Source organism: Coturnix japonica, chromosome 9, assembly GCF_001577835.2.
Source record: "Coturnix japonica isolate 7356 chromosome 9, Coturnix japonica 2.1, whole genome shotgun sequence".
In the NCBI taxonomy this organism is placed as follows: Eukaryota; Metazoa; Chordata; class Aves; order Galliformes; family Phasianidae; genus Coturnix; species Coturnix japonica.
The window spans coordinates 17,771,377-17,797,285 of NC_029524.1; the positions used below are offsets into that span (position 1 = coordinate 17,771,377).

General features: G+C 42.5%; 1 protein-coding gene across 8 annotated transcripts in view; it reads left to right on the plus strand.

The window, feature by feature from the left end:
* Positions 1-25,909, plus strand: part of MECOM (MDS1 and EVI1 complex locus) — a 321,499-nt gene that overhangs the window by 127,477 nt on the left and 168,113 nt on the right. For all 8 annotated transcript variants that reach the window (XM_015871997.2, XM_032446644.1, XM_015871992.2 and 5 more), the window contains one exon: positions 22,386-22,735. In XM_015871997.2, coding sequence (XP_015727483.1) covers positions 22,386-22,735 — 350 coding nt within the window. Of the gene's footprint in view, positions 1-22,385; positions 22,736-25,909 lie in introns of those variants that run through there.

Here is a 25,909-nt window from a genome sequence, read left to right on the forward strand (position 1 = left end):
TTCCACTGGGAGCCTTTCCTGGACTTCCAGAAGAATTAGGTAACGGAGATGCTGAGGGCCTGTCTACTCATTTGGTGTCACAGTGGGAACTGCTCTGTTTGGCAGCCTGGACATAAAAGGTTTCAATTTTCTGGGATTTGTTGTTTCAGCAGTTTCAGGCCTGCCTACAAAGCACTCATGTTTAAGCACACGAAGGCCACATTAGCATGGCTGCTTGTGTCACTCGCTGCTCATGGGAAGCTCCTGGTGGTGTCTGAATGGAAGCTACTAACCTTGACACCAAATTGCATGTATGTAGAGCATTAGTGACTAGAAAAAACATTACTAAAGTTTTACCAGAGCATAAAGAATCTCTTACAAATGTGTAGATATTGTTCTGCTGAGGATCTCTGGCTGTTACAAAGGCTGGATATTAATGTGAGTATATATATACACAATAGTTATTAGTAAGGGTGTTGCATCAATGCAGCACTTTGTCATTGAGCTTCACTTTCCTGTGAAGAATTGAGTGTCCAAACAGAGCACGCCTGGCAGGTTTGTATTTTGGAGTTTCTTGCTGATTTTTCTTTTTCTTTTTTCCTTTAAATTAGTTCTCCTATTCAGTTGCTAACAATCCAGCTCTGTTCTCTGTGCAGTAGAAATGTGTCCATATGGCAGAGAGAATACCTGCAGGAAATAAAACAGATTCAGCACAAAGTAGTTTTACTTGCTTCCTAATAGGTCTGATGTGGGAAAGCTAAGGAAGAGCATCATTTGAAACTCCCCATCCCTCACTGAGCCATTTTCCCCTCAGACCTGATGAGCTGAAACCCAGGGATCATCCGCACCTGGGCTTCTATGTGGCTAAAGAAGTCATCTCACCACATATGAAGCAGCTTGGTTCAGCTGTACCAGGACCTTTAGGTAGCAGTGGGTAAAGGAGAAGCAGGGATCGAGGATTTCATTGAACCAATCTCAGAAAGAATATTGAACAATTGCATGAGAAGCTGAGCACTTTATTTCATATGGGATGCGAAGGATTTATATTGGGTGAGTATCTCATCTTCCATAGAACCAGAACTTCTTTGGCCTTATTTTGAACCTAAAGTAATAAAGAAGGAAATGGAAGCAAAGGTAAACTTAAAGTATTGTTTTACTCTAAATGCTTTCGGTAAAGGGCCTTGTTATCTAATGATTGGTACTCGATGGCTGGTATAAATCGTGCTGTTTGCTCTCTGCACTCATGGCGAAGGAAAGCAGAGGCAAAAGGAAATCAATTGGAACTAGCAGGTAACAAATGACCAGTCTTAGGCAAGCATAGCAGATGGGGAAAATAGAGTTGTGGGCATACATTATTAGGAAATGCTGTGGTGACTTTTGCCTGTTATTTAGGAAATGAAGCAAATAATGAATATTTTTGATGGAGGGGGCAGCTCAAGCAATTAAGGATGTGCAGAAATTCAATACTGAATCATATTTTCCATGTTTAGAAGGGTTTTTTTTTGCTGTTAGTACTGTGCATAGTATCAAAAGAGGGACCAGAAAGTGTGGTGGCAGCCCTGGCAGAGATGGGCCAGCACACTTCACTTCTGCTCCCTGGGGAGATTCCTGGTGCTGGAGTATTGCAGCACAGTGTAAGGAAGAATAATCCCATGGGATGAGTAAACATTGGAGCCCAGTGAGGTGGAGGACCTCCGTCCTTGCTGACTTTGAAGGCCACTTGGGACTTGGTGGTTTTCCTGCTCAGTCTGCTGGTACAAGTTCCCCTTGAGCTGACCCAGTCCTAAATTTGCCCTCCCACCATGCTCATTAGGTTTCTTAGAGTTATTAGTCCTATAGATGTGAGCGCGTGTGTGTAGGTAATGTGGGAAAGCAGGGTGGTTGTTTTTTTAAATTATTATTTCTCTGAAAGAATCTGAACAATATTCTCTGTATGCTGCTGCAGTGTATTAGTTCTGCAAGCAAATCTGAAAGTGCTACAGAGGGGACACCCTAACACCTTGAAAAGTATCAGTAAAAAACGCTGAAAGCATTAAAAATAAATGAATCATAGGGTGAGAACTAGCATGACAGGTAAATAGGCCCAACGTTAAATGCCTCTGGAATCTGTAGGATATGTTCTGGTACAAGAGGGCTTCTAAGCCATGCTTCGTTTACAATGTCCGGTTCCTCTCTCAGGAAAGGATTTCTAATACATTGAAGGAGACTCCAAGTTATTAGTAGGACTTGGGAAAAGAAAGGCAGCTCTGTGAGGGAATGAGGTTGGGTTTGTTGATGGAGAAAGCTCACAGGTCACATTTCACATTGTGTCCTGCTCAGAAGCCTTTCAGGCCACAGAGGAGATGGCATTCCCTACAGTAGCCTGGGCTGGGCCTGGAGCCTTCCTGGGGCAGGGCTGCAGCTCCGTCACAGCAGCGGCCTCCTAGAAAGCTGCACTACATCAGGAAGACATTTGTATTTTACAATTAGTTGCTGGATTTTACTGCCCCAGACCTGTTCCAGCCTCTCGCTGCAGCAGGGTCTGAATAGTGGACTTGTGCCAAGCGCGTGCAGCATGGATGCTCTGTTTTACTGTAACAAGTGGTGAGGTGAACAAGTACTGTCAAGAAAGCACCATGAATAGTCTTTTCCATTATTAACAGAACTTACTATTTTGATGTTAGAAGCTACAGCAGAAGGCGAGCATTCTTCTCACATCTGCCTGAACTTGTGCTGGAAATGCTCAGAGCTTATTGGGTTGTGGGTCGAAGCGGTGCCACAGAGCTTGCTTTGCTTGCTGCTGAACAAAACAGCTACAGTCTCAAACGTATCCAGCCAGTCATGGCTTTAAAAATATCCAGAAGTGTACTTGGATAGGGACAAGTACAGGAAAATTGTAACGTATTCAGGCTATTATAGGAAATACAAACGCATTAAATTAATTGTTACCTGTGTTTATTCATCCAGCTCCTGCTTGTCTGACACCATGGGTCTGTGACACGTCCATGGTGCAGAGCAATGCGTTTGACTTCCTCCAGCTGCCCATCAGCCTCAGCAGTCTCTGGGCTGTTGGATAAATGGATGTGTTTCCGTTTGTACTTAAGAAACTATTCTGTATTGCTTGGTTCACAGCTGTCATAGGAACAGGAGTCAGTGTTTCACTGACGGCGTTTTTCAGCTGGATCCAAGGCTTTAAGAAAACCAAGCCTCTACCTTGGCATGCTAAATATATGGAAGAATATTTCATTCATTTTTCCCATCAGGACTCATAATGCAACTGTGGAGGATTAATGGAGATATCCTCTTGGAACGGTGTGAAAAGTTAAAACCATTCATTTATTCTATTTAAGCTTACAGGTTTAGATAGGCTTACGCTCCTTGAGGGTTTGAAGGAGCCCTTCAGCAGCTTAGTATTAAGGTGAACCCAGCTCTGGCAGCTCTAGGACAACGCTACACAAGTACCCTGCCCTCACTGTACTCTTGCCACGTACTGCTGTGAAGGAGACCTTGTCCTGAACTTGGAGTTGGGTGTGCCAAAGGAAATGTAGTGGTGTGACTGTGGGAGAGAGAGGCCAAATGCAAATCGACCTAATTGATGATGAAAGGCAGAGGGAGTAGTTGCAATTATTTCATTAAAATACCTAAGAAGGGGTTATTAGTCCAAGTAAGTGATTTTGGGCTGTGGTGGCACAGTGTCCTCTCAGTTCTCCCCTCCTGGGAGGGGGCCTTGATTTGGCCAGCCCTTCCTGGGGGATGTTCAGCCATCACAGCCTTTTCTATGCAGAAGTTACAGTGCAGGTTATTTTAATTTATGGACTGAGTTTACAGAATGTGGAATTGAGTTCATTTGGTGATTAAAATAATAATAATAATTACAGAAGGAAACAGAAATATTCAAATTGGATCACGCTAATTAGTGAAACTAATTATTTTTTCCCATGCATCTCTTAGGTTACCTATTCTGCAATGAAAAGTCATTTGCTCGTGATGTAAAACAGGAGAAAGGAGATTGCCGTGACAATTAGCAGTAATTAATGAGAAGCTTTGAATTGCTGGGTGTTAACCTCAACATCCATTAGCAAGCACCACTTGGATCTGCCTGCTGAGGGGTGTGGGCACGCACAGATGCTTTTCTTCCTGAGAGGGGGGAAAAGAGTTGTGGGAATACGCCAGTAAATTAAAACAGTTTCTCCTGTTCTTTACATACAGCCTTGTGCACCTTCTACAGATTCACATTTTTCATCATCCTTGCAACAAGTAAAGTAGTAGTAATACATGTTTTAGCTGAAATGAATTCTTAACTCTTTGGGGTATACTTAGTTTGACTTGAGTAAATGCGGTCACGGCAGCTGCTGCCTGTAAGACGTTACTTATGTTCTACAGAAGCCTATCATGTTTCAGAACATATTTTCATCCTGATATGAAAGAAAAATAAATCTTTGGAAACTTTAAGAAAGAGAAAATAATCACAATTTTAAATGAAAAAATGCTATTTTTTTTAAATGGTAAAATCAAATTTCTACCAATAATAATAATAATAATAATAATAATAATAATAATAATAATAAATCTTAGAAAATATTCCCCTACTCACCATGCATTCGTATACATGGGGTGGAATCCATCTGTATGTGGAACTCAAAAATCTTTTAGCTGGGGATGTCTTCAGCAATGCTAAATTTTCCCTTCCATTTGTCATATCATTTCCACAAAGATCAAACAAAACCAGTTCAGAACTTTGGGATGATACCATCACAGAGTTGGTCATCTTTCATCTTCCCACCCTGCCCGTCACCTGTATCCATGGTACGAGTGAGATTTGTGTGGTGGTACAACAGAGACTTTGTGTGACATCTTGCTTCATGTCATCAGTCAGTAGTTTGTGTTAATATTGGAGAAATCAGAATGCAATTGGTGTAATGCAGGCTAGGCTGGAAAATGCTTTGCGGTGTTTTGTGTAATTTTGGATCCTGTGCTGATGGCAGATCATGTTTAGGGATATTTTGTGGAGACACTCAGTGGTGGATCTGTGCTCAGAGGAGCAGCTCCTTTCTCAGTAATGACACATGGAAGGGCTGAGCAGCGTATCTATCTCTGCACTGCTGCTTCCCTGTAATTGCTTCCTGAGAGCAGCCTGTCCAAGCACGATCTCTGCACAGCGTGGAGGAAGTCACGTTAACCTCCTTGAAGTGAGATGCTGCTCCCACTTCTCTCCTGGTTTACGGATTCATTGTTTGGTCTCGCCATAACTTTGTTTTCTCTGTTGTGGTGGCTGGGGTGTTATCTCCCTTCCTGAGCTGCGCTCTCTCTAACTGAGCAGCTGGTGATTGATAAATGAATACAAGGATAGGCTAGAAAGTACCAAAGGAAATACCTTTAGTGAATATATGATGGCTGCCAGGAGTTGCTTGGTGCTTCAGCTGAGTTTGCCTTTTGCTGTGGATTGGAGGAATCTGCCTATGCTGAGGATTTTCGTATACTGAAAAGGGAACACCATACAGGATGAAAATACCTTAAGACACTAAACAGCCTTATTTTAAACTCTCCCTTTTCCGTTCTGTCACTGTCAGACTTGTCATGTACTAATTTCATGTTGAGTACGGCAGAGGGATAGGAGGCTAAGCCCTCATTACGTTGAGATTTTTCATGTTCAGATGGGTAGAATAAATATGGAGACCCACTGTCTCAAGGAATTCCTTTAATCAGCATTGTGTTGTTTCAACAAAGTCCAACCTACTTTGCTATATTCTCTGCTGAGCTGGGGAAATAGTCTTGGGGAGGTGCTTCATGTAAGAGTTTGGTGCTGTGATTGTGTGTGTGGTGGTGCTCAGTCCTTAGCATAAGAAGTCTGCTTTAAAGGTCTGTTGTTTTCAGAAACACTTGCTGGCCTTTTATTCTTCTGTTGACCTTAGTGATGAGACTCTGTGAGCAGAGTCACTTCTGAGAAACCGTGTGTTTGGGTGGAAGCAATGTCTTCACCCCGGGACTCTGGATGAGGCTTTGCTTTGCCCCTATGTACCGCTCATTGCTCTGCTCCATGGGTTGCTCTCTATGCTCATACACTGCATGGGTGTAAAGCATTTGTTATTGGAGACTGAAAGTGCTTCACAGTATTTAATCTAATCAGTGAAAACTTCCTCATCCCATTATTTGGGCAATTTTGGGGGAGGAGTAATTGTTTTCATTTGGGTTTTATGATTTACACTTCATTTCTACGGTATGTTTGTTCAGGAGGAGAATTTTTCATTACTTTCCTTTGTAGTGATTGTTTTGTACTTTCTTGGGACAAACTCGGCTCTTTTGAAGGTCCACATGCTTACGTGCAAAATATTGGCAGATCACTGAGCCTGAGGAATGCAGTGGAAACCATAGTGCATCCTGTGCTTTGATTTCTGCAGATCGCTGAATGTTGGTCATGGTTACAAGGCAGTTTCTAGATTCACACTTACTGTTTTTGGCACCTACAATCACTTTTTATTCATATTAAGCTCATTAACACTCACTGTAATCTTGTTCAGATCAACTTTGGTCTAGATTAAATTAGTGCCGAACATAGAAAAAATACAAAACTGAAAGCAATTGAAAGCTATTTGGTTGTCTGGTGTTCAAGTAACCGCCTGGATTTCTGACTTTCTGTCCTGAAGGGTGTTTGAGGCTGAAAATGAAAGAAAGAGTTTCTGTGTATATCTCTCAGTATGGTTATGTCCGTGAGCAGCAGAGCCAGGAATCTGGGCCGGTTACGCGCCCTGTTTGGTTCTTCGCGCTGGTGTGTTTAACTCATTAAGCACAAAATTACTCTGTCCGCAAAGCTAAAGCAGGATTTCTTGATGAACCACTCACCAACGAGCATGAAGATTTTACAGTCTGATCGCTCATTTCCTGGAAATGACTGAAATCAGCTGCCAGCAATGGTCTCCATCTCCTCAATAAGTTTGCCAACAAAATTCACACTGCAGCTTAAGCAGTAAGGAATCATATTTTATATATAGCTTGTAGGCTGGGATTAGAGAGAAAGAGGACCATAATCTTCAGGATTTGCTTGGACAGCATCTGAGGTGGTTTGCATACAATTTGAAAGCAGACACACTGTAGCAGTCATGCTGCTCGGATAATAAAAGAAAAAAGAACTTACTGAATCCTTTTTCTGTTGTTGTTTTTCTTTCTTCTTTTTTTCTTCAGTCTTCTTTCTTTTCTTCTTCTTTCTTTTACCTGAATAGTCCTGGTTAATTTCCCTAAACTCCTTTTCCTATTTATTTTGCAGCTGTTATCTCTTCTTCTCTCTTCTTCTGTATTCTCTCTTTCCTCTTCTCCATCTGCAAAATTGCACCTTGCTGAAATTTCCCTGTTGTGCATCTTTAGCTTGTTTTTCTGTGTGTTATTTTCCGGGGAAAAGTGAAAGGGGAAATGAAAAAAATAACTATGTAACACTGAAAATAATACAGGCCTTGAGTGTTGTGCTGCCCTCTCTGTATCATCAGGTGGTTCTTTTGTGCCGGCAAAAACGCAGCTTTCAAAAGCCAAAGTCCAGCAGAAATCCACCAGAGCCGGGGGCTGTGGTACAGCCTTGTGCCACACTGAGGCTTTACATGGTGCCATTTGCTTGTCAATACTATCACTTGTTTTTCTTCCCCAGCAATGTATCAGTTTGCAAATTCCAACAAAAATGATTTCTTTATCTATAGAAATCTATATCCCGATTTTGCCACACGGGACCAGCTCTGCTGTGGGTTCTGAAGTTTGATTGTTATCATCTCAGTGTTTTTCTTCTTTTTGTTTCATGCCAAGTATAGCTCTGCTGGTGAGCTGGCAGCCAGCAGATACTTAAAAACATGGAAGAATAACAGCAACAAAGCAAATTATACTAACATTACTCATTAGTGCTATTAGGCACTCAAAACCCATGTGTTAAAATTCCCCCCAAATGTCAGCTTTTTAAGGAAATTCAATGATATTCAACAGCGTGAGTTTTTGTCTATAGCTAATATGGCCCTGGACTGGGCTGTCACAGCAAAGTTCTGGGCTTTTACTCCTCTTTTTCCTCCAGTTTGTTGCACTCTGGGGCCCAGCCTTCTCATTTTGCTCATCTTGCAGGGTCTGTGAGTCTCCGTTGCTAGAGGTGAGAAGAGGAAAATGGGCTTTCTGTGTATAAACACAGCCAGGCATGTTCCTGTTCTGCAGTTAGAGGCTAGAAAAGTACATTTGTCTCCTCCTGCTGGTGTAGTGTTGCTGGTTTGGGGTTAGGTATGTTACCTATGGTGGTCACGTTCTCATAGCCCAATTTTGTGGTGTTTTTTGGCCTGTAAAATAGGGTCTGATGAATCTCTCAGCATTTATTCCCTCCATCACAATCACACATTGCTCTGATTGCTGTGTAAATACTGCACGTCAGGATGAGCGAGCATTGCAGCCCTCTTCATTTGTTGCACTTGCTTGGTGTTTTCTTTTGGCAAATATTCTCTTTGTGGATATTAAATAGCAAGCAGATGTCCATCAGAAAAACATCCTTTATAGGCACTCTTTTGTTTGACAGAACTTTGAAGAATGGGTACATATTTATTTTTTTGAATATATATATCTAAGAAATCAGAAGTTTAAGAAAAGGCACTACCTAAAATTCTAATTTATATTTCAAGAGCTATTAGTTAGCCATTCCTAGTCATTAATCCAGCTTAGAGTAATACAGATGCATGCATGTATAAGCAGAGGTAAATGGCCAGCTTGCTGTTGTTCCCAGCTCCCTAAGACCTTTGAGGTGTTACTATTCTGAATGTAATCCAGTTCTTTTTTTTCCTGTGCAAGATGGGTGTTTTCTCACTGATTTCAGCATGTAGGACCAAGCTTTTCTACTCTGGCTCAAGTCTGATGGTTCTGTTTGATTTTTTCATAGAGCAGGAACGATGTCACTGTCTGAACTAAGGTCTCTTTTACTCAAAAATCTGATTTTGACTGAAAATTCAGGTATATTTTAATTACTCCTAAACTAAATTTGCCAAACGACTCACTAATCTTTGAAACCGAGATTATTTTTATGACTCCTACTGTTAATAAATGTCACCGCAGAAAATCACCTCTAAATCAGGGCAGAATCATGAAGGAGAGCTCTTATAAATATATTTCCTCAGCGAAAGCTTTATGGGGCACCTCTGGAGTCAGACTGAGATTTGTCATTGATTTCCACAGGAATACCCTGCTTTAAAAGAAGAATCAAACAAATCCCCTCCTCTCCATGCCTTTGATATATGGCACAGGATGCACAGTTTTCTCCGGCGCTTCCCAAGTTCATAATTTGTATTTCACCTTAACGCCACTTTGTGAATTTATTGGCTGCCAGAAGCTCTCCATCAGGGTTATGGAGCTTTGCCTACCTTTTGGTGGTTATAACATTTTTTTACAGGAGTGTTTAGTTATTTTTACATAGGTGCCACATGGGTGGGTCGGTACCAGCCTGCCACTGGTGCGAAGTCGTATTTTTTGAGTCTGGAAGAATACATCAAACCTCTGCTAGCACTTTCACGGATGGGGATATTTGGTTAAATAGATGTTTATCTGGGAAAGTCATCATCTGGCTAGCAGCATACTGAATGTTTCTAAGCAGCTAACTTATGTATACTAAACAAATTTGGTTTGGCTGCAGCTAGAGCTGCCCTGTGGAAATTCTCAACATACATTTGTTTGATTGAGCTGTCATTTTCAGTTGATCTGCTGATGATCTGTGTCACTTTGTTTAAATGTCCCGGTGTTTTTTTTATACAGTGCAAAAACAGTGCGCTTTCTGTGATGGATTAAATTGAGGTGAAATTCGAGAGTTACTCCTGTTTTCGATTTCTGTGCTCTAAGACAGGTGGGCTGGAATGACAAAGAACTTCACACACAAACACATTAAACCAAAATGGAATAGTTGCCCTTATGATTTAAAACATCCGTAGATGTGTCAACTACCAAATGCTCCCGTTCAAAGAAGTTGCTTGGATTTGCTCTTTAAACAACAAATGATATTTATTTGGTCTATGCTATTCAGCTAAAATAACTGGACATAGCCAATGTTGGGCTGATTCTGCTTTGCGCTGCAAGATTCCCTGTGGGTGTGTGGGTGCTGGGTCTGACCTTTGGTGAGAGGGAACAAGAGGAACCCCGGGATGGAGTCCTGGTGAGCAGCAAGGCGTGGAGACAGATCCCCCTGCCAGACCAGCTGGGGAATTGGGAAGCGTCTTTGGCTTTCTGCAGAGTTTTCTGATAGACAAAAGCTTCTTTCTGGCTGCAGCACTTGAGTTTTTTTGTTTTGTTTCGTTGTTGTTGTTATTACTTTGATTTTGTGAAACATTACTCAAGCTTCAGGCTATGATTTGCTCTCCCTTGCGACCAGCATGTGCTTCCAATGATCCTGGAGAGGATCAGCTCACCAGACTTCGTCCCTCATTTCAGAGCTCCCTGAACACTCCCTGACCTTCAGCTTTTCCCATGTGAGCTGTGGTCTGTGTGTGAACCACAAGCTGAGGCTTTGCGGTGCAGCCAGGCTACAGCTTTGTGGGAAGCAGTAAAGGATGCCAAGCCCAGACAAGTGGTATTTCCAAATGCACCCCTAATTTGGTCTGGTCCAGTGGGTCAACCATGTTCATCCCCAGGGCTGCAGTTTGCCTGTGGGTGAGATGAAAGTCCATGGGTTAGATGTGCGCCAAGTGCTCTTTCAACACATCCTCACCATGGTGCTTGAAGTTTCTCTCTTGATGTGCTTGGAGTTATGCGTGGCCTTACACAGGTTGCTGGGTTAAGGTTCAGGGGAGTGTGGAGGAGGTCAGCTGAATCGTAGTTTGACATCTGCTTTGAGAAGTGCTGCAGGAAGAGCCACTGTTACTTGACTTCACCTTCTAATGAGCTTAAAGGGAAAGTTTAAGGCATGATTTGTTGCTTCCACTTCCTCACTTGGAAAATCTCTTCCGTGAGCAGCAATTGCATTGTTACTGCTTGAGCAAGTGCAGCCCACGCTACTCCTGTCCTTCTCCCTGTGTTCCCAGTACCAGCTTTGATATGTGCAGTCATGAAAAACACATCTCCTTTACGATTGTTCATGGCTTTGCTAACTGCAACTGTTTAGCCTGAAGGTTTCTGAGCATCTTTGGTTTTATTTTGGAGGATAATCACAGACAAAATCAATTCAAGTGATTCACAAACTATGTTAGGAAAATACACAAAAAGCACAACACTGTCCAAGCTATTTTTGCTCAAAGACTCCATCGCTTCCATGACTTAGAACGTGTCTCTGTGTTTATGTATAACATTCTACATAAATATTTTGTATATATACATTCTGATCATTAACAATACTTAAATCCATGTCTGTAAACATAAATAGATACATAGTTAAATACAATTTGTTACAAAGGATTAGTCTGTAGTGCAATAAGTCGAATTAAAGTATATAATAACTTTTTGTTAGTTTGAGCTTATAGGGTCCTCTGTGATCCTTTGGGATGGGGAGCAGTGTTTGGGCCAAGGTCTCTAATGGCATGGCATCCAGTTACACTAAGGCTGAGTTTGGTCCATTAAGTGCTATGTATTTATTTAAGCTGTCATACATCAGCCTGCTCGTGAAAACAATAGAACTCGTGAAGATTGCCAGTTTGGGGGGGAGGAAGAGGCTTATTTTCAAAATTGCTTCCAAGTCATTGGGATGAACCAGAAGCTTTTGGAGTGCTGATTTATTGCTCTCTGCTAGCAGCTCACCAGGACCCCTCTGCTTCTCCAAGATCAACAGCTTCGTCGAAAGCGATACAAGGTGTATGGAACAAAGAGTGGAATAAATTACATTAGCAGTTAACTTTCTATACAGTTTATATATCAATAAATATCTACAAAATGTTTGAGGCTTTGACCAGGAAGCCATGTAAAATAAACTGTAGTCCTACTCTCATTCTTTTTTTTTCAGAGTCAAGATAGATCTAACTGATGTTAACTGTTTCACAGTGGGGGGCTTATTCTGGTTTCACACTGGTGTCACAGTTGATTTCAGAGGGGGGAAGTGATCAGAATGAGGATGGCCACTCCTCCGTCTTCCAGCAGGGACTGGTGCTACGGGAACACTTGGCATTTCCATGCTGCTCTGCTTTGCAACTTCAAAGCAGCAGAGCGGGATGAGCTATTCACTGTGGGGCTCATCGGAGGCAAATGAAGTAATGTGATCTCAGGAAAGAAATGGGAACCCATGAGGAAAGGAGGGAATTTGTTATTGGATATTTTTGTAAAAGTGAGTGTAGCAGCAGAGCCACCGCACAAGGAAAGACTCTGATCGGATGGAAGGCAGAAAAGGGCTGAGTGAAGTGGGAGGTGTGACTATGTCCATATGCAGAGAGTAGCAAAGGGTATTTTTTGGCTGAGATTGCAAATACGTGTTGAAGAGGGAACAGGCACCTAACGGTGTCTGCTGCGGACCACCAATAAGGCAGAGGTGAGAATGGAAAACTCTTGGGCCAGCTGAGATAGTGTTGAAAGGCTCAAAGCAGTCAGACCGCGGAGGAGTTACAATTCATAGATGTGCTAGCTAAAAATATGGCCAGATAAACACTCCTGAGGACTTTCTAAATTACACAAGAAACAATTTTATAGGAAAGAGGTGACAACATCCTGGATTTTCCTAATTTCTGTGAACACTTATTTTTTCTAACAAGTCTCCTTGTTGCTCAGTGAAGGCTTCAAAGTTTTAATGTTCTTGGTTTGGATTTTATTTTATTTTTAACCTCACTGAGTATTTTCCTTTTCTGTGACTTTTGGGTCTTTTTTTTGGTAATAAAGTGAAATGAGGCAGTTCTGAGAGAAGCAGGAAGAGAAAAAAATGAGAGCGGAGAGAAAGTGATGCTCAGTCTGAGTTAACCTTGTGTTGTGGAGACAGCAGCGATAGGGTGGGATGGAACACAAGAGGGTTCTTCTTTTTCTTCTCTCTTCTTGTGGAATCTGCACTTGGGAAAATAGTGTGTGGAGAGGAAATGAGAAGGAATTTGTTTTTAATAGTTTTTTTTTAGGGCTTGTAGATTACGTGTAAGTGTGGCAAAGCAGTGTGCTGAATTAGAGATGGGTCTGATGTGTGTGTGCTAGGAAGGCTCTGTACTTTGACGGCTGCTGGTGGCACACATCCTGCTGGGCATAATTCCCTGTGCGGGTGGTTTGCCTTGTCACAAGAAGCCTCACATTTTTCCCTTCTCAAATACCAAGGAAAATAACAGCTACAAGTTCTCACAGCTCATCATAGTCTCGTGTATGCCACTTATTCTAGAAAAAAATAAGTTACCCTAGAAATATACAATACAGAATTGTAAGTATATTCAGCAAGTGCAGATTTCTTTTGCCTCTATCCTTGTGAGAAGGTTACTACTATGGATTCAGCAGCTTATAGTGGAACAAGCATCCCTTCCTGGCTATGCCTGGATGTGTGCAATAACTGCCCTCAGTCCTGCAAACGAACTTTAACTGCATCACTGCTGAAATTATCATTTCATTAAAGTCCCTGGCACAAATCCCACTGACTTCAAGATGCCCCATAAATCCCAGTTTGCTGGGACAGATCCACCTTGCAAAATGTGCCGGGAAACACAAACGTACTTTACTGATCATAAATATTTGGCCGATATTAAAATTAATAAATTCTTATATAAAATGTTTTACTGTGAGAGTTTGGATAGTTGGAACAAATGTGGAAGTGTTTGGAGGAACAAGCAGTGTCTGAGGCAAAGAGAAGGTGGAATTGGTGTAGATAATGTAAATAAACTGGAAAGATTGCTGCGCTCTGAGAATGTGTGTGCATGTTGTGTTGGGTGAGGTACCAATGAGAAGAATGTGTGGCAGCTGGGGACTGAGGTTATGCAGAAACAAAGCAGAAATTGCTGATCGTGCCTTGGAATACCCCCATCCAAAACACTGGTGCCTTGTAGGATAAATGGTTGTCCATACAGCAAAATGAAACTGTCCCAAAGGTATTTTTGCGTTGTTGTAAAAATGTAATTGTTTTATTCATTCAACAAGTTGGATGACAATGTATCCTGGTACCCTACAAAATGCCTCTGCTCATGTCACATGCAGTAGAGTTGTTCTGACATAGTTGCTCATGATTTTCCAATCAGCTAAGTATGTTGCTTGGTGCTGCATGACCTTGCGGCGGTACAATTGCAGTGTGTGCTGCAGAGAAGTCACTGGCAGGAAAAATGGTGGCCCTGTATCTCCTCAGGAACAGTTGTTGGAAAGCAGTCTTGCCAGACCTTGAGACTTTGAAGTGGACAACATTATAGGATTAATTATTTGATGCTTTCCTTGATTAGTGTACTGTTCATGAGGATTTCTATTAGTGTTTCAAGGACTTAACTACCGTGTATCACAGTGTCACTCCAATATAATTAAGACTCCCTGTAATTGCATAATTAAAAAGCTGTCTGGCTGCTGGTACAGCACCTTCTGTCTGCACTGCAGCAGCTCAGCTTTCCAGGGGAAACCCCTCCAAATGGAAGGGTTGGGGTACAGCATGCAAACAGGTGCATTCCTGGTGGCACGCAGTCCTTCCTGCTACACTCCCCTCTGGAAAAGGAGGGGGAAGGCAGGGCTGAGCCTTCACCAATGACTTTTTAACCTGATGGTGCTTGCAGTGAGATTGTTCATCTTGCAAAGAGCAAACGCACAGCTGCTTGTAGGCTGGCACTGTAGCGACTGCAGGCAAGAAGGGGTTAAATTCCTTTTTATTCCTAGTGCTTTTGTGAAACAAAACTTCATGACCTGGCTTTTTTTCTTCCTTTTTTCTTTCTTTCTTTTTTTTTTTTTCTCAAGTGATTACACTTTGCCACATTCTAACGGAGCGAAAGCATTTGTGTCTCAGGACCATACGCTACTGGATACTGACATGTTCAACATCTCCTGTGGCTTACCAAACACATCAGGGATGTGGACCTCCCTCTGTTTTCTCATTATGCCAAATAATGAAATGTGGAAATAATTCTAATCCTTTCTTCTGGTTGTGCTGTACCTCAGAAAATATGATAAACTCAATCCAATTAAAAGTCATTACCTCTACAAGGCTCAGTCTCTATCTATAACCTTTGTTTTATAATTCACTCTGTTATCTGTCTTCATTATAATTTGGTAGAATAGTCATCCTTTATTACTGTTTTCTGTCAGAGAGGCATGTGATTTCCAGCACTGCTTTGTGACACATTTCAGTTTAAAAAGTAAAGGTCTGCTAATGAGTAAAAAGAAGTTCACCAGAATTTATTACAGCGAGATAAAGTTTCATTTACATCGATTAAAATACTGAAGATTTCAGTAATTGTTTTGATTTTAAGATGTTCTTTTGCAGCAATAGTCCTTCACCATGTCAGGGACTGTTAAAGTGTGTTACCTTTTCTGCCTTACTGCAGCTGATATGGATTTAACTAAATTTTGTTGCTGGTTAGTATTTGCTAAGTTGGCATGAGTTAAAAACCTATATCTGAGTGACTGATCTCACTAATTCTTATTTAACATTCTCCTCCTTATCTTTCTCCTGAGCACGTTGGCTTCTTGTGACGTGTCATTATGAGAATATATGTCATGTTTCCCATTATGGCAACCAAATAATGAACAAAAGGTGGTTCCTATAATCCATTTTCCTGTCCTGGGAGTGACCAGCACAGAGAGCTCAAAATTTTAAGGCATACATCTCTTTTCCTTGGGTCTCATCCAAACGGAGCCATGAAGGGAATTAGCACATACGTGTTAGCTGCTGCGGCTCTGCTCAGCTGTGATATTTTACTAAGATACAAATTTAAGCCATTAGCCGGTGTGGTGTGTCAGCATGCATTGGGCTGCCTCCCCAGCTGGCAGGCATCTCTGCAGGCTCCTTTCTAGCTGCAGACCTGGCCCCGATACATCACCTCTGCAGCTGGCATCTCCCTCTTCTCCGACCCCCACTCCCCGTAACCCAGATAAGACTTTGAAAGGCAAATATATATTTATTCCATTGAGGAAACTTTATCAACCAGCACCAAAGTTTATTGGCACTAGCCAGTGATATAATGGGTAGTTTAAACCCTGCTAACTGCGAATAATTTTTCAGCAGTGTTTATGATTGCTGCAGACTCTAACAGACCAGAAGTACAGATAACATAAATATTTCTACCAGAGATGATTGTGCTGGAACTATAAATAAAATTAGGCTTTACTTGTAAATAAATTCAGTAGATGCCAGCTAACATTTATAATTCTTTGTTGCTGCATGTAATGTAGTAATTTATATGGAGAGGGCGCAGGAGCACAAGCAGCCAAATTTTACTTTCCAGTTACACAGGTGCAACTTCCCCTGACATCAAGGAGAGTGGCTCCTGTGCAAATGAAAGTAGAATTTGACCCACAGTCTCTCAGTGCTGGACCCTAATTAAAGGACAGCGTCTGGTCCACATCAGATGCTTTTGACTGTGTTACTTAATTAGACAAGAATGACACTAGACAGAGCACCAAATGCTACTAGTTATTGTATGGGCTGATGGTGAGGATTTCCAGAGCCCACAGGCGGTTCCTCATGCTGTTGTTATATTTTGGCTCTGTTGGGCTAGACTTATCTTCCCTCAAAGGCCTGATGCTCCCAAGTGTGTGGCTTCCCTCCTGCAGCCATTCTCCTCTGTGCTCAGGGCTCCTTCTCCCCATGGAGCTCACCTCAGCTTGCAGCCTGTGCTTCTTGTTGCATTTTTCTTTTCCCCCTCACAAATGTAAGAAGCAAAAGCCGCCTGCATGCAAGAGTAGTTTTCCACTTGTTGGGAAATGCTGATAAACCAGCTGCTTGTGAGTTATCCATGTTGCTGCTACCAACATGTATATTGCAGGGGCATGCAGACAGAAACCTTCTGAAGCACCAGATGCTTTGCATGCAGTGTCGCAGCGGTGCTCAGACTGAGTTCCCTTTCTGTTTCGAACAGATAAATCAGACCGTAGCAGAGCACTTGTTAACTTGTGTTCCCCAGCCTTAAGGCATGTTGTCTCGTGCTGCCTTTCTCACCGTTCTTTGTCCGTGCAGCTTTTCCTACAACTCCCTCTCCTGCCGAAGCTGTGCAAGGGCTCAGGGCTTCATGGGGCCAGCTGTGCAAGTGTGGACAAAATCTGCAGCAGAGAAGCATGAGGAGAAGGCTGAAATCTGGGCACCACATTTCCCTCTCATTTTTCTTCCATTAGCATCAATCTGAAGAAATCTGACCAACTTTGGCTCACTCTAGGATAGACACTGATCTCGTTTATCCTTTGGTGGAAGTCTAAAACAATTACTCTGGATTTAGCAGCCATGTTAGAGAGCTCAGAATTCGGCCTTTGGGGCAAATGACAGATCTGGCAGATTCTGCTTCAGTCCCCCTCATTCCTGTTGTGTGGCCCACGAGCATCATCTCATTGCGCCACATCTGGTTTCCAGGGATGGACCTTCTGAGCGTGTTCAGTTTTCCTGTGCTTTGGTTTGGGTCAAGTAATACAAGTATGCAAAATACTGATGTATTTGAAGACTAACGATTGTGAAAGTACTTTTCCTTGGTCATTTAAGTAATGATTGAGAACTACTTCAAGTGTGGCGTTTATCTTTAAACTTACTGATAATCTCTTTTGTTTTACGGCTGAGCTTTGTATTTGTAAATCAGTTTTTCTCTCCCCTGTTAGTTTTATGTTTTTCACTTAACTGGGAATTACTAGTTCCATTCTGGCTAGAATCTAATCTCATTTGATTAAGTTTGCCTGATGCTTTTCACAATGGGGTCCTGCTTGGGGCCACCAGACTGTGTTACAATACAAATAATAATAAATAATCGTTTTTAGCTCTACAGAACAGTTCTGTGAATAGGGAGCGGCACAAACCAGTTTCAGGTACATTAACTGATAAAAAGTTCGAGTAATGTAGCTCTTGGCTGGAGTCCCTTCTGTGCCTGGAGATAGTAACCCAAACTCTGTGTGTTTTTGAGGCCAAGGAACCTTCTCCTCTAGGGAACGTGGGCCCTGGCCATGCTTCTTTGGTGCAGGACTCTCAGGTGGTTCTCATGTAGTTCACCACTACTCCATGCTTCTTTTGAATCTAATGGGTTTCTTTCTCTTATTTTCTGTTGTTTTTTTTTCTGACCTCCTGTGTTCCAGACTGATGTAGATAGATTTTGTAATCAATCAGCCCCTGCCTGTAACATTTCTTTCTTTAATACTTGTTCAAACAGAAATTCAGATAAAGGTGTCCCATTTGTATGCAAGAGGAAATGCCTGCCTCCTTTTCAGATATGCTTGCAAATACTCCGCGCTGATTTCCTCAGCACTGAATAGAAATGTTAGGTCAAACAGATACAAAGGCACTCTGGGCTCATTAAGGGATCTGACTTGGAGCACAGTGGTGCATTCAGGCCCACTCTGACCTTATGCAAGAGATGGGTCCCTTTCACCTGATTCTTATGTGTTTCCCAGTCACCCTCATTAATGCCGTCATTAAAGGTGTGGTCAACAGCCCTTATGGAATTCTAAGCTTCTGACATGATAGACTTGTACTGAATAAAGCTGCGTTCTTCTGATGTCTGCCTTTTAGGGCTCAGGATCATCTTTCTCACCTTTGAGAAGCTGTGGGCATGAAGATGCCTGTATCTTCTCAGTTGGAAAGCGCCACTTCCGCATTTTACCTTGGCTCTTGTTTTATCCTGTGCTTGAGGTGATGGCATTAAAAGCACCTCTGAAGTAGGCTCTCTAGATGCTTTTGCTTCCAGCATACCTCCCTCATCTGAAGTAATCAGCTGTCCAGTTTATCACAGCAGCCTTGTGCATGACTCCAAGCACAGAGAATCAGATTCAAGTGCCAGCGTGTCAGTAGCAGCTTAGGTCTGTGTTTCCCCAGGTATAAATTGCCTGAAGTGAGGCAGAATAGGCAGTCTGGGAAAAGGAGGGAAGATAATGTTAGGAGGCTTCTTATAACTGCACGAATCCATTCGTACAGTGGTGCTTTGGCACATGGCTCTGCTATGCTCATCAGGCACATCCCCAGCACGTGGCCACGTGGGCTCCTTCCTGCTGGCATGCCAGCTGGTGTCAAAAGTGCAAACACAGGTGTCCACCCTGGTCTTTTGCTAGCAATTAACCTTTCCTCCCTGGTTTCCTTTGAAGCTTGCTCATGTTTTTATTGCAAAATATCAGTGAAGAATTTTATGGAGGCTAACATCAGAACTTCCACATTACCTAATCTCATCTGCTTCCTTATCAGGGGCCCTGATTTTGTTACATCCCATTTCTAGCAAGGCTAATTAGTAGACTTTAAAGAAGCCATCTTGAATTTTGAAACTGTAGTGTTGTCTGTGTGGATGCCTTGCAGTTCTCTGGGAAAATGATGTGCAGCTCTTTCTACCAGTAACATTACAGATGTGTCTTAATGGTCTTCCTTCTCCTGGCCAGCAATAATTCAACTTGTTGTTTATTTTGAGTTTTTAATATATATTTTCAATAGAATACGTTGCTATTTCAGGCAATATGTAACTTCAGTAATTTGTTCTACCCCATCCCCAGAGCTCTGGGACCGATACATGCATATTTTATTTTCCAGGGCTTTCAAACCTGAGCCTGTTTCTGACTACGACATGGGGTGTGTCTGCTGGAAATGAAAGCAGTCACAATAGAGCAGCACAAATGGGCTTGTCTCCCTGCCAGCCTTCCAGTGCCGATTTATCAGTTGCAGGTTTGACCCTATATGGCTAAAATGAGCATAGCCAGAAAGTCTGAGATAAGTATAACTGAGGCCTTCGGGTCTGTGAAAGAGAAATTAAACTGGACTGTCCCAGGGGGGAGAAGAAACATCTGCAAAGCTGTCCTGGAGGCTGCAGACACAGCTTGTGCTGGCTCGTGGGCAGGTTGTGAGCACTGTTTGCTGTGGCTGTGGGTTTTTTCTGAGCCACTTTTAGGTGGAGAAATGGCAGGACCGAGGAAAGCCCTTGTTTTGTGGAACGGAAAAACACCGAATACATGAGGTGGACTTTTGAAGGAGTTTGGGTGCGGGTACCCAACTGTCATGGGAAATCAGTAGGATTTAGATGCCTGAAGCTTTTAAACACCCCCTTCCAATGAGCCATATGCTTATCATCAGCCAGATCACTTTCCTTGTGTGATTTCTCTTCCTGCAGCACATGTGTATACATGGCTTTTTTTTTTTTTTTTTTTTTTTTTTTTTTTTCTTATTTCAAAACCAGCTGATTTATTTTATACAGGATTGCAATCTAAACAGTTGGGGGAAGACATCTGAATGGAAGTGATGCTGCTTCCCACAGTAGTGGGGAGCATGGGGTAGCTTGGNTTTTTTTTTTTTTTTTTTTTTTTTTTTTTTTTCTCATTTCAAAACCAGCTGAATTCTTTTATACAGGATTGCAATCTAAACAGTTGGGGGAAGACATCTGAATGGAAGTGATGCTGCTTCCCACAGTAGTGGGGAGCATGGGGTAGCTTGGGGGATGCTTGAGAGTTGTGGACCAGCCTTGCTCACCTATCACGGTGTGCTGAGCTTTCCTGTGTATTCAAGGGGAGCTGAGTTTGGGGGCAGCTGCAGCGCATTGCTATAACAGAGGTGGCTGCTAACCTGGTCACTTCATCATGGATCAGTGAAGTGAATTATGGCATCCAGGTGGAGCTGTGTCCCTGCCCTTTCCACAACATCTTTCCTGTCCACTGCAGTCCAGACTGAATTTTGCTGCAGGACTGGAAAGTCCAGGCATGGACTTAAGGATGCTTCAAGTTCTTTTGCATGACTTTCCTTGAGCATCTTCACCAGAACTCAGCACTAACGAGCTATTACAGGCAAGATTTCTTAAACATAAATGATGGAAAATCCCCTCTGTGTGTCCATCTTGGCCAAATGGTGGGGTCAGTCAAGATTTTCTGCTTCTAGAGTGCCAGGTATTAGAAAAGTGGCAAACTGATCAATATGGGGTTCAGTAGATAAAGGACAGAGGGAGCCCGCCGAGGCAGAGGAAGAGGGAATGGGTAGCTGAACTTTGCTGTGACATGCATGAGGTCATAGTCAGTGCCACATGAAAGAAAGAAAAACAGTTCATGGCTGTGAATAAATTGCTCACAGATGAAGAATCCAGTTTACCAGTCATGTGATGGGAGCAATCTATTCAAATGATTTGTTATGTCCCAGTGTTTGTCTTAGGCAGCACCAGAAGCATGAAAGTACAGATAGAATGTGGTGAGATAATATGTAACAAAGATGTGAGAGATAATGGGCTATGACCAGTTTTTAGTGGAAAAGGCATACGGTGCTAATCTACCATGGATAGTTTCTTAAACGAGCAAGAAATTGAAAGAACATTTTAAAGTTTCCTGTTTCTTCACCGAGACGGAGTCAATCTGGTCATCGAGCGCAGCGGAACGCTCTAATTTCTGGGCCACCATATTATGCAAATATTCCGTTGCTCAGATACCCGATCTCTCAACTTTGTTCCTTGGAGAATAGCATTCACACATCCTATTTAGTTAGAGTCAAGTGGAATGCGTTTCGGTGCAAAGTACGGTGACAATGATAAAGTCGAATTAATGTAAATAGTGAGGAATTGCTCTTTATGTGTCCTTTGCTTGTATTGTTGGGTTGAACACTGTATTTCTGATGCAGCTAAAATCCCTGCTGAGATCACTTGGAGGTTTTTTTCCTTGCTAAAAGGAATTTAGAATCAGCCTTACAGTTTGAGCTGTCAAAAATAGTGAGTTTTTCCTCCTCTTTTTTTTTAGTTTGTTTGCTGGCTAAGTGCCAGTAACAAAGGTTTGGGGTTTTTTTAAATGTATTTTGGATCTACCCCAGATTCTTCTGTAACTGTAAGAGGAGAAGTTTTGTGTTCTCTATAAGGTGCAGTTTAGATCCTGAACTTGATTCAGACCATTGAATTTCATGGAGGTCAGTGATGAGACACTGATTTACATCAGCTGAAGTTCTTGCCAATAGTTGTGTGGTAGGCTGGATCCTTTCCTCCAAAAACTAATTGGAGCCCATCAAACTTAATTTTGGCTACTCTGGGTTCAGGCTGTCTCTCTGATAGACCAGTAAAGCTTTCTTGCTTTTCACTTCACTTAGATTTCAATTGTAACATATAATGCTGGCTTTCAATTGCAATTTCAAAGAGTGTGCAATGCAAAGCGCTATATCCGGACCAGATTGGACAATAGGGTGTGCCTGCATATACATCTGTATGTAATTCACTTTTTTTGTGTGTTTGGTGATGTAAACCACTTTTGATGTCAGGAGCACTGAGAAATGCCACAGAGAACCCCTGGGCTTGCAATGGGGAGAAAGCTCAGCTCCTGGCAGGGCGAGGGGAACCAGTGATTGATGAGGGTGCTGCCCGCCTACCGAACTGTCCTCTCCATTTTGTGAAAGGGTTTCACATGCAAAACCTGTCAGGATATTTCAAATCCTACAATTTGGCTTTCTTTTTCAGGTGATGAATGCCTGTATGAAAGCTTTCCTGAGCTTCCCTTGGAGGAAGTGCCAGAAGCTGATGGAGAGGCTGCAAACGCCCAGTGCCCAGCATCTGTCAGCATCCAGGAGCCGTCCTCTCCAACCACCTCCAGCGAAGCTTTCACACCAAAGGAGAGCTCTCCTTACAAGGCTACGATATACATTCCCGATGACATTCCCATTCCTTCTGAATTTGAGCTCCGAGAATCCAACATTCCTGGAGCAGGATTAGGGATATGGACCAAAAGGAAGATTGAAGTAGGAGAAAAGTTTGGCCCTTTCGTAGGAGAGCAACGGCCACACCTCAAAGATCCCAGTTACGGTTGGGAGGTAAGACACTTTGCATTCCTCCTTCGGTCTGTTGAGTTCTCTTGAATGTCTATAAACACAGAGGTATTTGCAGAATTTGGGTCCTATCCTGCAGCAACCAGGGAATATTTGTGTACTCTGAGACTGTTTCATGGCTTTGTGGTGCTTTCTGGATGAAAATGAATGTAAATTTAAGAAAAAAAAAAGAAAAAAAGAAAAAAAGAGAAAAAGAAAAAAAGTAGGAATTATTGTTGCTCTTCATGCATGAAAACTGTGTGGGTGGATTTTGGCAGGTGACCTCCTTTTCTGGGAAGGAGAGGCAGACGTGGTATTATCGGAACATTTCTGCACCGTTTCAGTTCGCTCACATGCAACCCTGCCATGTGATGGGGTGAGGGATCAGTTGGTGACACTGTGCTGTCTGTCTGTAGAGATGCTGGGTGCTGCTTTCAGTGCTGTGCATCACCACTTCCTGGTGACAACAATTAGTAAGTTAAATTGCTACTGCAGAGCCTCCTGCTACTTGGGGTCTTTGAAAGCAGAGTGTTTGATCCTGCTTCCATTTAAGTTAATGGGAATTTTGCCATTCATTCAGTGAAAGTATGTTTGGATGCTAGTGTCAGAAACCGAGCACACATGGGGATGGTGTGGATCATGTTACCTCTGCAGATGCTCTGAGAAATGTTGGTTTTCATGCAGGAGCTGAAGGCTTCACTTCAGTGAGTACTGTGGTTGCCTTCTGCATTCCCTGCCTTCAGGAACAACATGTTTTCTCTGCTGTTGTATCACAGGGCTGTGGTCCCACTGAATTTTTTCCTTCATGGCAGTGGGAAGGAAATTTTCTCCTATATCTGGCATTAAATGGTGGCTGTAGATGTAAAGTGGTAAGGACTGTTGTAGGGCAAGCCAGTCATCCTCAACCTCAGTCTGGAGGATGGCACTATGCACTGTAAGAACTGTTCTTGTATAGTTTTATTTGCAGTTCTAACAACGTGCTGTGGAAATAAAGTATGATCTCGGCTTGCCATCTGTGCTTTGCCTTTGGTTTCTGATAAGGGAGAAGTGCGGAGTTTATGCGGCTCCCCAGGGCTGCGGCTGACCTCTGGGTACAGGGGAGTTTCATGTTCCCAGGAAAAGTGGAGTTCCTCTGTGCAGCAGAACCTCACTGATATGGTGGATAATAAACATTTGGTTAGCTCTTAACTGTCAATAAATCCTCGATGAGTTCATTCCAGACTTCCTATCCAGTTGTTTAAACACTTGTGAGAGCAGTGACAATATGACAGAATAGTGTCAGGAGAAATTATAGACTTTGCAGCACTCTATCAAGTTAACAGACCCTGATGAAATGAAACTGCTGGTGAGAAATCTTTATTTTTTGACCAAGGCACCAGGAAACCATAAAAGCTGACTTTTAACCACACCACAATTAAGCTCAGGTATTGATAACAGAAACTGGAACCAAAGTGCTGAGACACGACCGTTCTTTCAGGTTTAACACTTTGAAATTGTAGACTGCATTTTGATTTGCGTGCCCTTGGGTATTGGTAATATACTGCAAAAGTACGGACTAGTTTTGATGGCTCCGATATTTAGGACTTTGTAGCCCTATGAATCCCCCTTCTGTCCCCCCCCACCCCAAAAAAAAAGAAGAAAAGAAATGCATAACTTGATAAATCTGGCAGATTTGAATCCCTTTCACACTGCAGGACTCGTGCCTTTCAAACACTGTTATGTATTTGGGACAGCTGGGGAGAAGCTATTGAAAAGTGTTGGAAGAAAATCACACAAAATCAACAGTCAGACTCCCTCTGTAATTTGGCCACTCATCCATAAGTGCTCTGCAGTGCTCAAGGGAGCCTGACACAGAATATTTTTCCAACAAGTGGGTTAAGTACGTTTATTGGAATTGAAGGGAGACAAAGAAATGCTGGTTACCAGAGTCTACACAACGAGTGAAGTGGTGAGCAGAGGAGGTCAAGTCTAAAGGACAGATGTGGGGGATGTGGGAGTGCTACAGAAGACCTCACCAACATCCCAGTCCAGATGCTCACCATCAGCTGCTTTGGAAACCAGCATCTCCTTGGACTCATGCCTTGGGATGAAAAAGAAACTTAACAGTGTGTGGGCTCAGGGAATGCCACAGAAAGCATGGGATAGCAATGGGAAAAGGTATCATTTATCTGTGGTTCAGCACAGTTTGGGGAAGGTAAACTTTTCTGGTGTCCCTTTTTCTGCCTGAATGGGCACTTTTATTAAACTAGGCGTTTCTCCTCCTGTCAGCATGGGAAGCCTGCCTTTCCATCTGATACGCATTTCTCTGTGAAACACTGAACATACAATGGTGTTTGACTTTCAAATACGTTGAATGAATTGCTATTCAAGCAAAGAGTATAACTGTGTTATAATGATTCTTGAAGGAAAACTGAGCATCCTCTTTAACTATTTTCTTTTGCTTTCATATTGCTGATTTACTCTTTTCTCTTACTACTCCACCAACAACAAAAAAAAAAAATAATCCCACAACCCAACACAAATGTCATGGTGCTGGGCACGTCCAGCTTTGGGATACTTCTGTTGTCTGTTGACTGTGCTCTGTCTGTGTTGGTACCAGGCTGTGTGTGCAACATCCAGGAGGGAAGGCTGGAGGAAATACTGCTATTAACTTTTGCAACCAGGCAGGAGATGTAGAAAAATTTGCTTCAGAAAGCTGAGGAATGTCATGGAGCCTGTGCCTACATCCTCCCCATAGCAAGGCTCCTATGGCATCACTGCACAGTTTGTCAAGAGCAAGTCTGAGAAAACAATGTCCATTGTGTCCATTTATACACTTCAGCCATAAAACACACCATGGGACAGAGAGAATTTGTTGTGATATGGTTGTGCTTGGGTCATGATTAGAGTGCTGCGGACCAGTTTAAATGAAAAGCCATAAATTTGAATTTTATCTCATTTTGTGGGTCTGGAGCAAAGCATTATCTAATCAGGTATTGGTTGGTTAAAGCACAAATCGAACACGGGGTCACCGGACAGGGGGAAAGGTCAAGCTTTTTTGCAGTTTGTCACTGTGGTTTTAGTATTTGCCGGCAGCCCGAACATCCGAGGGGGTCAGGTGGTTGTTGCTCAGGGGTTGTTTGAAAAGGGAAAATTGACTGCTGCTTAATCAACAAGGAAAACAAGCTTTTAAGGGATGGC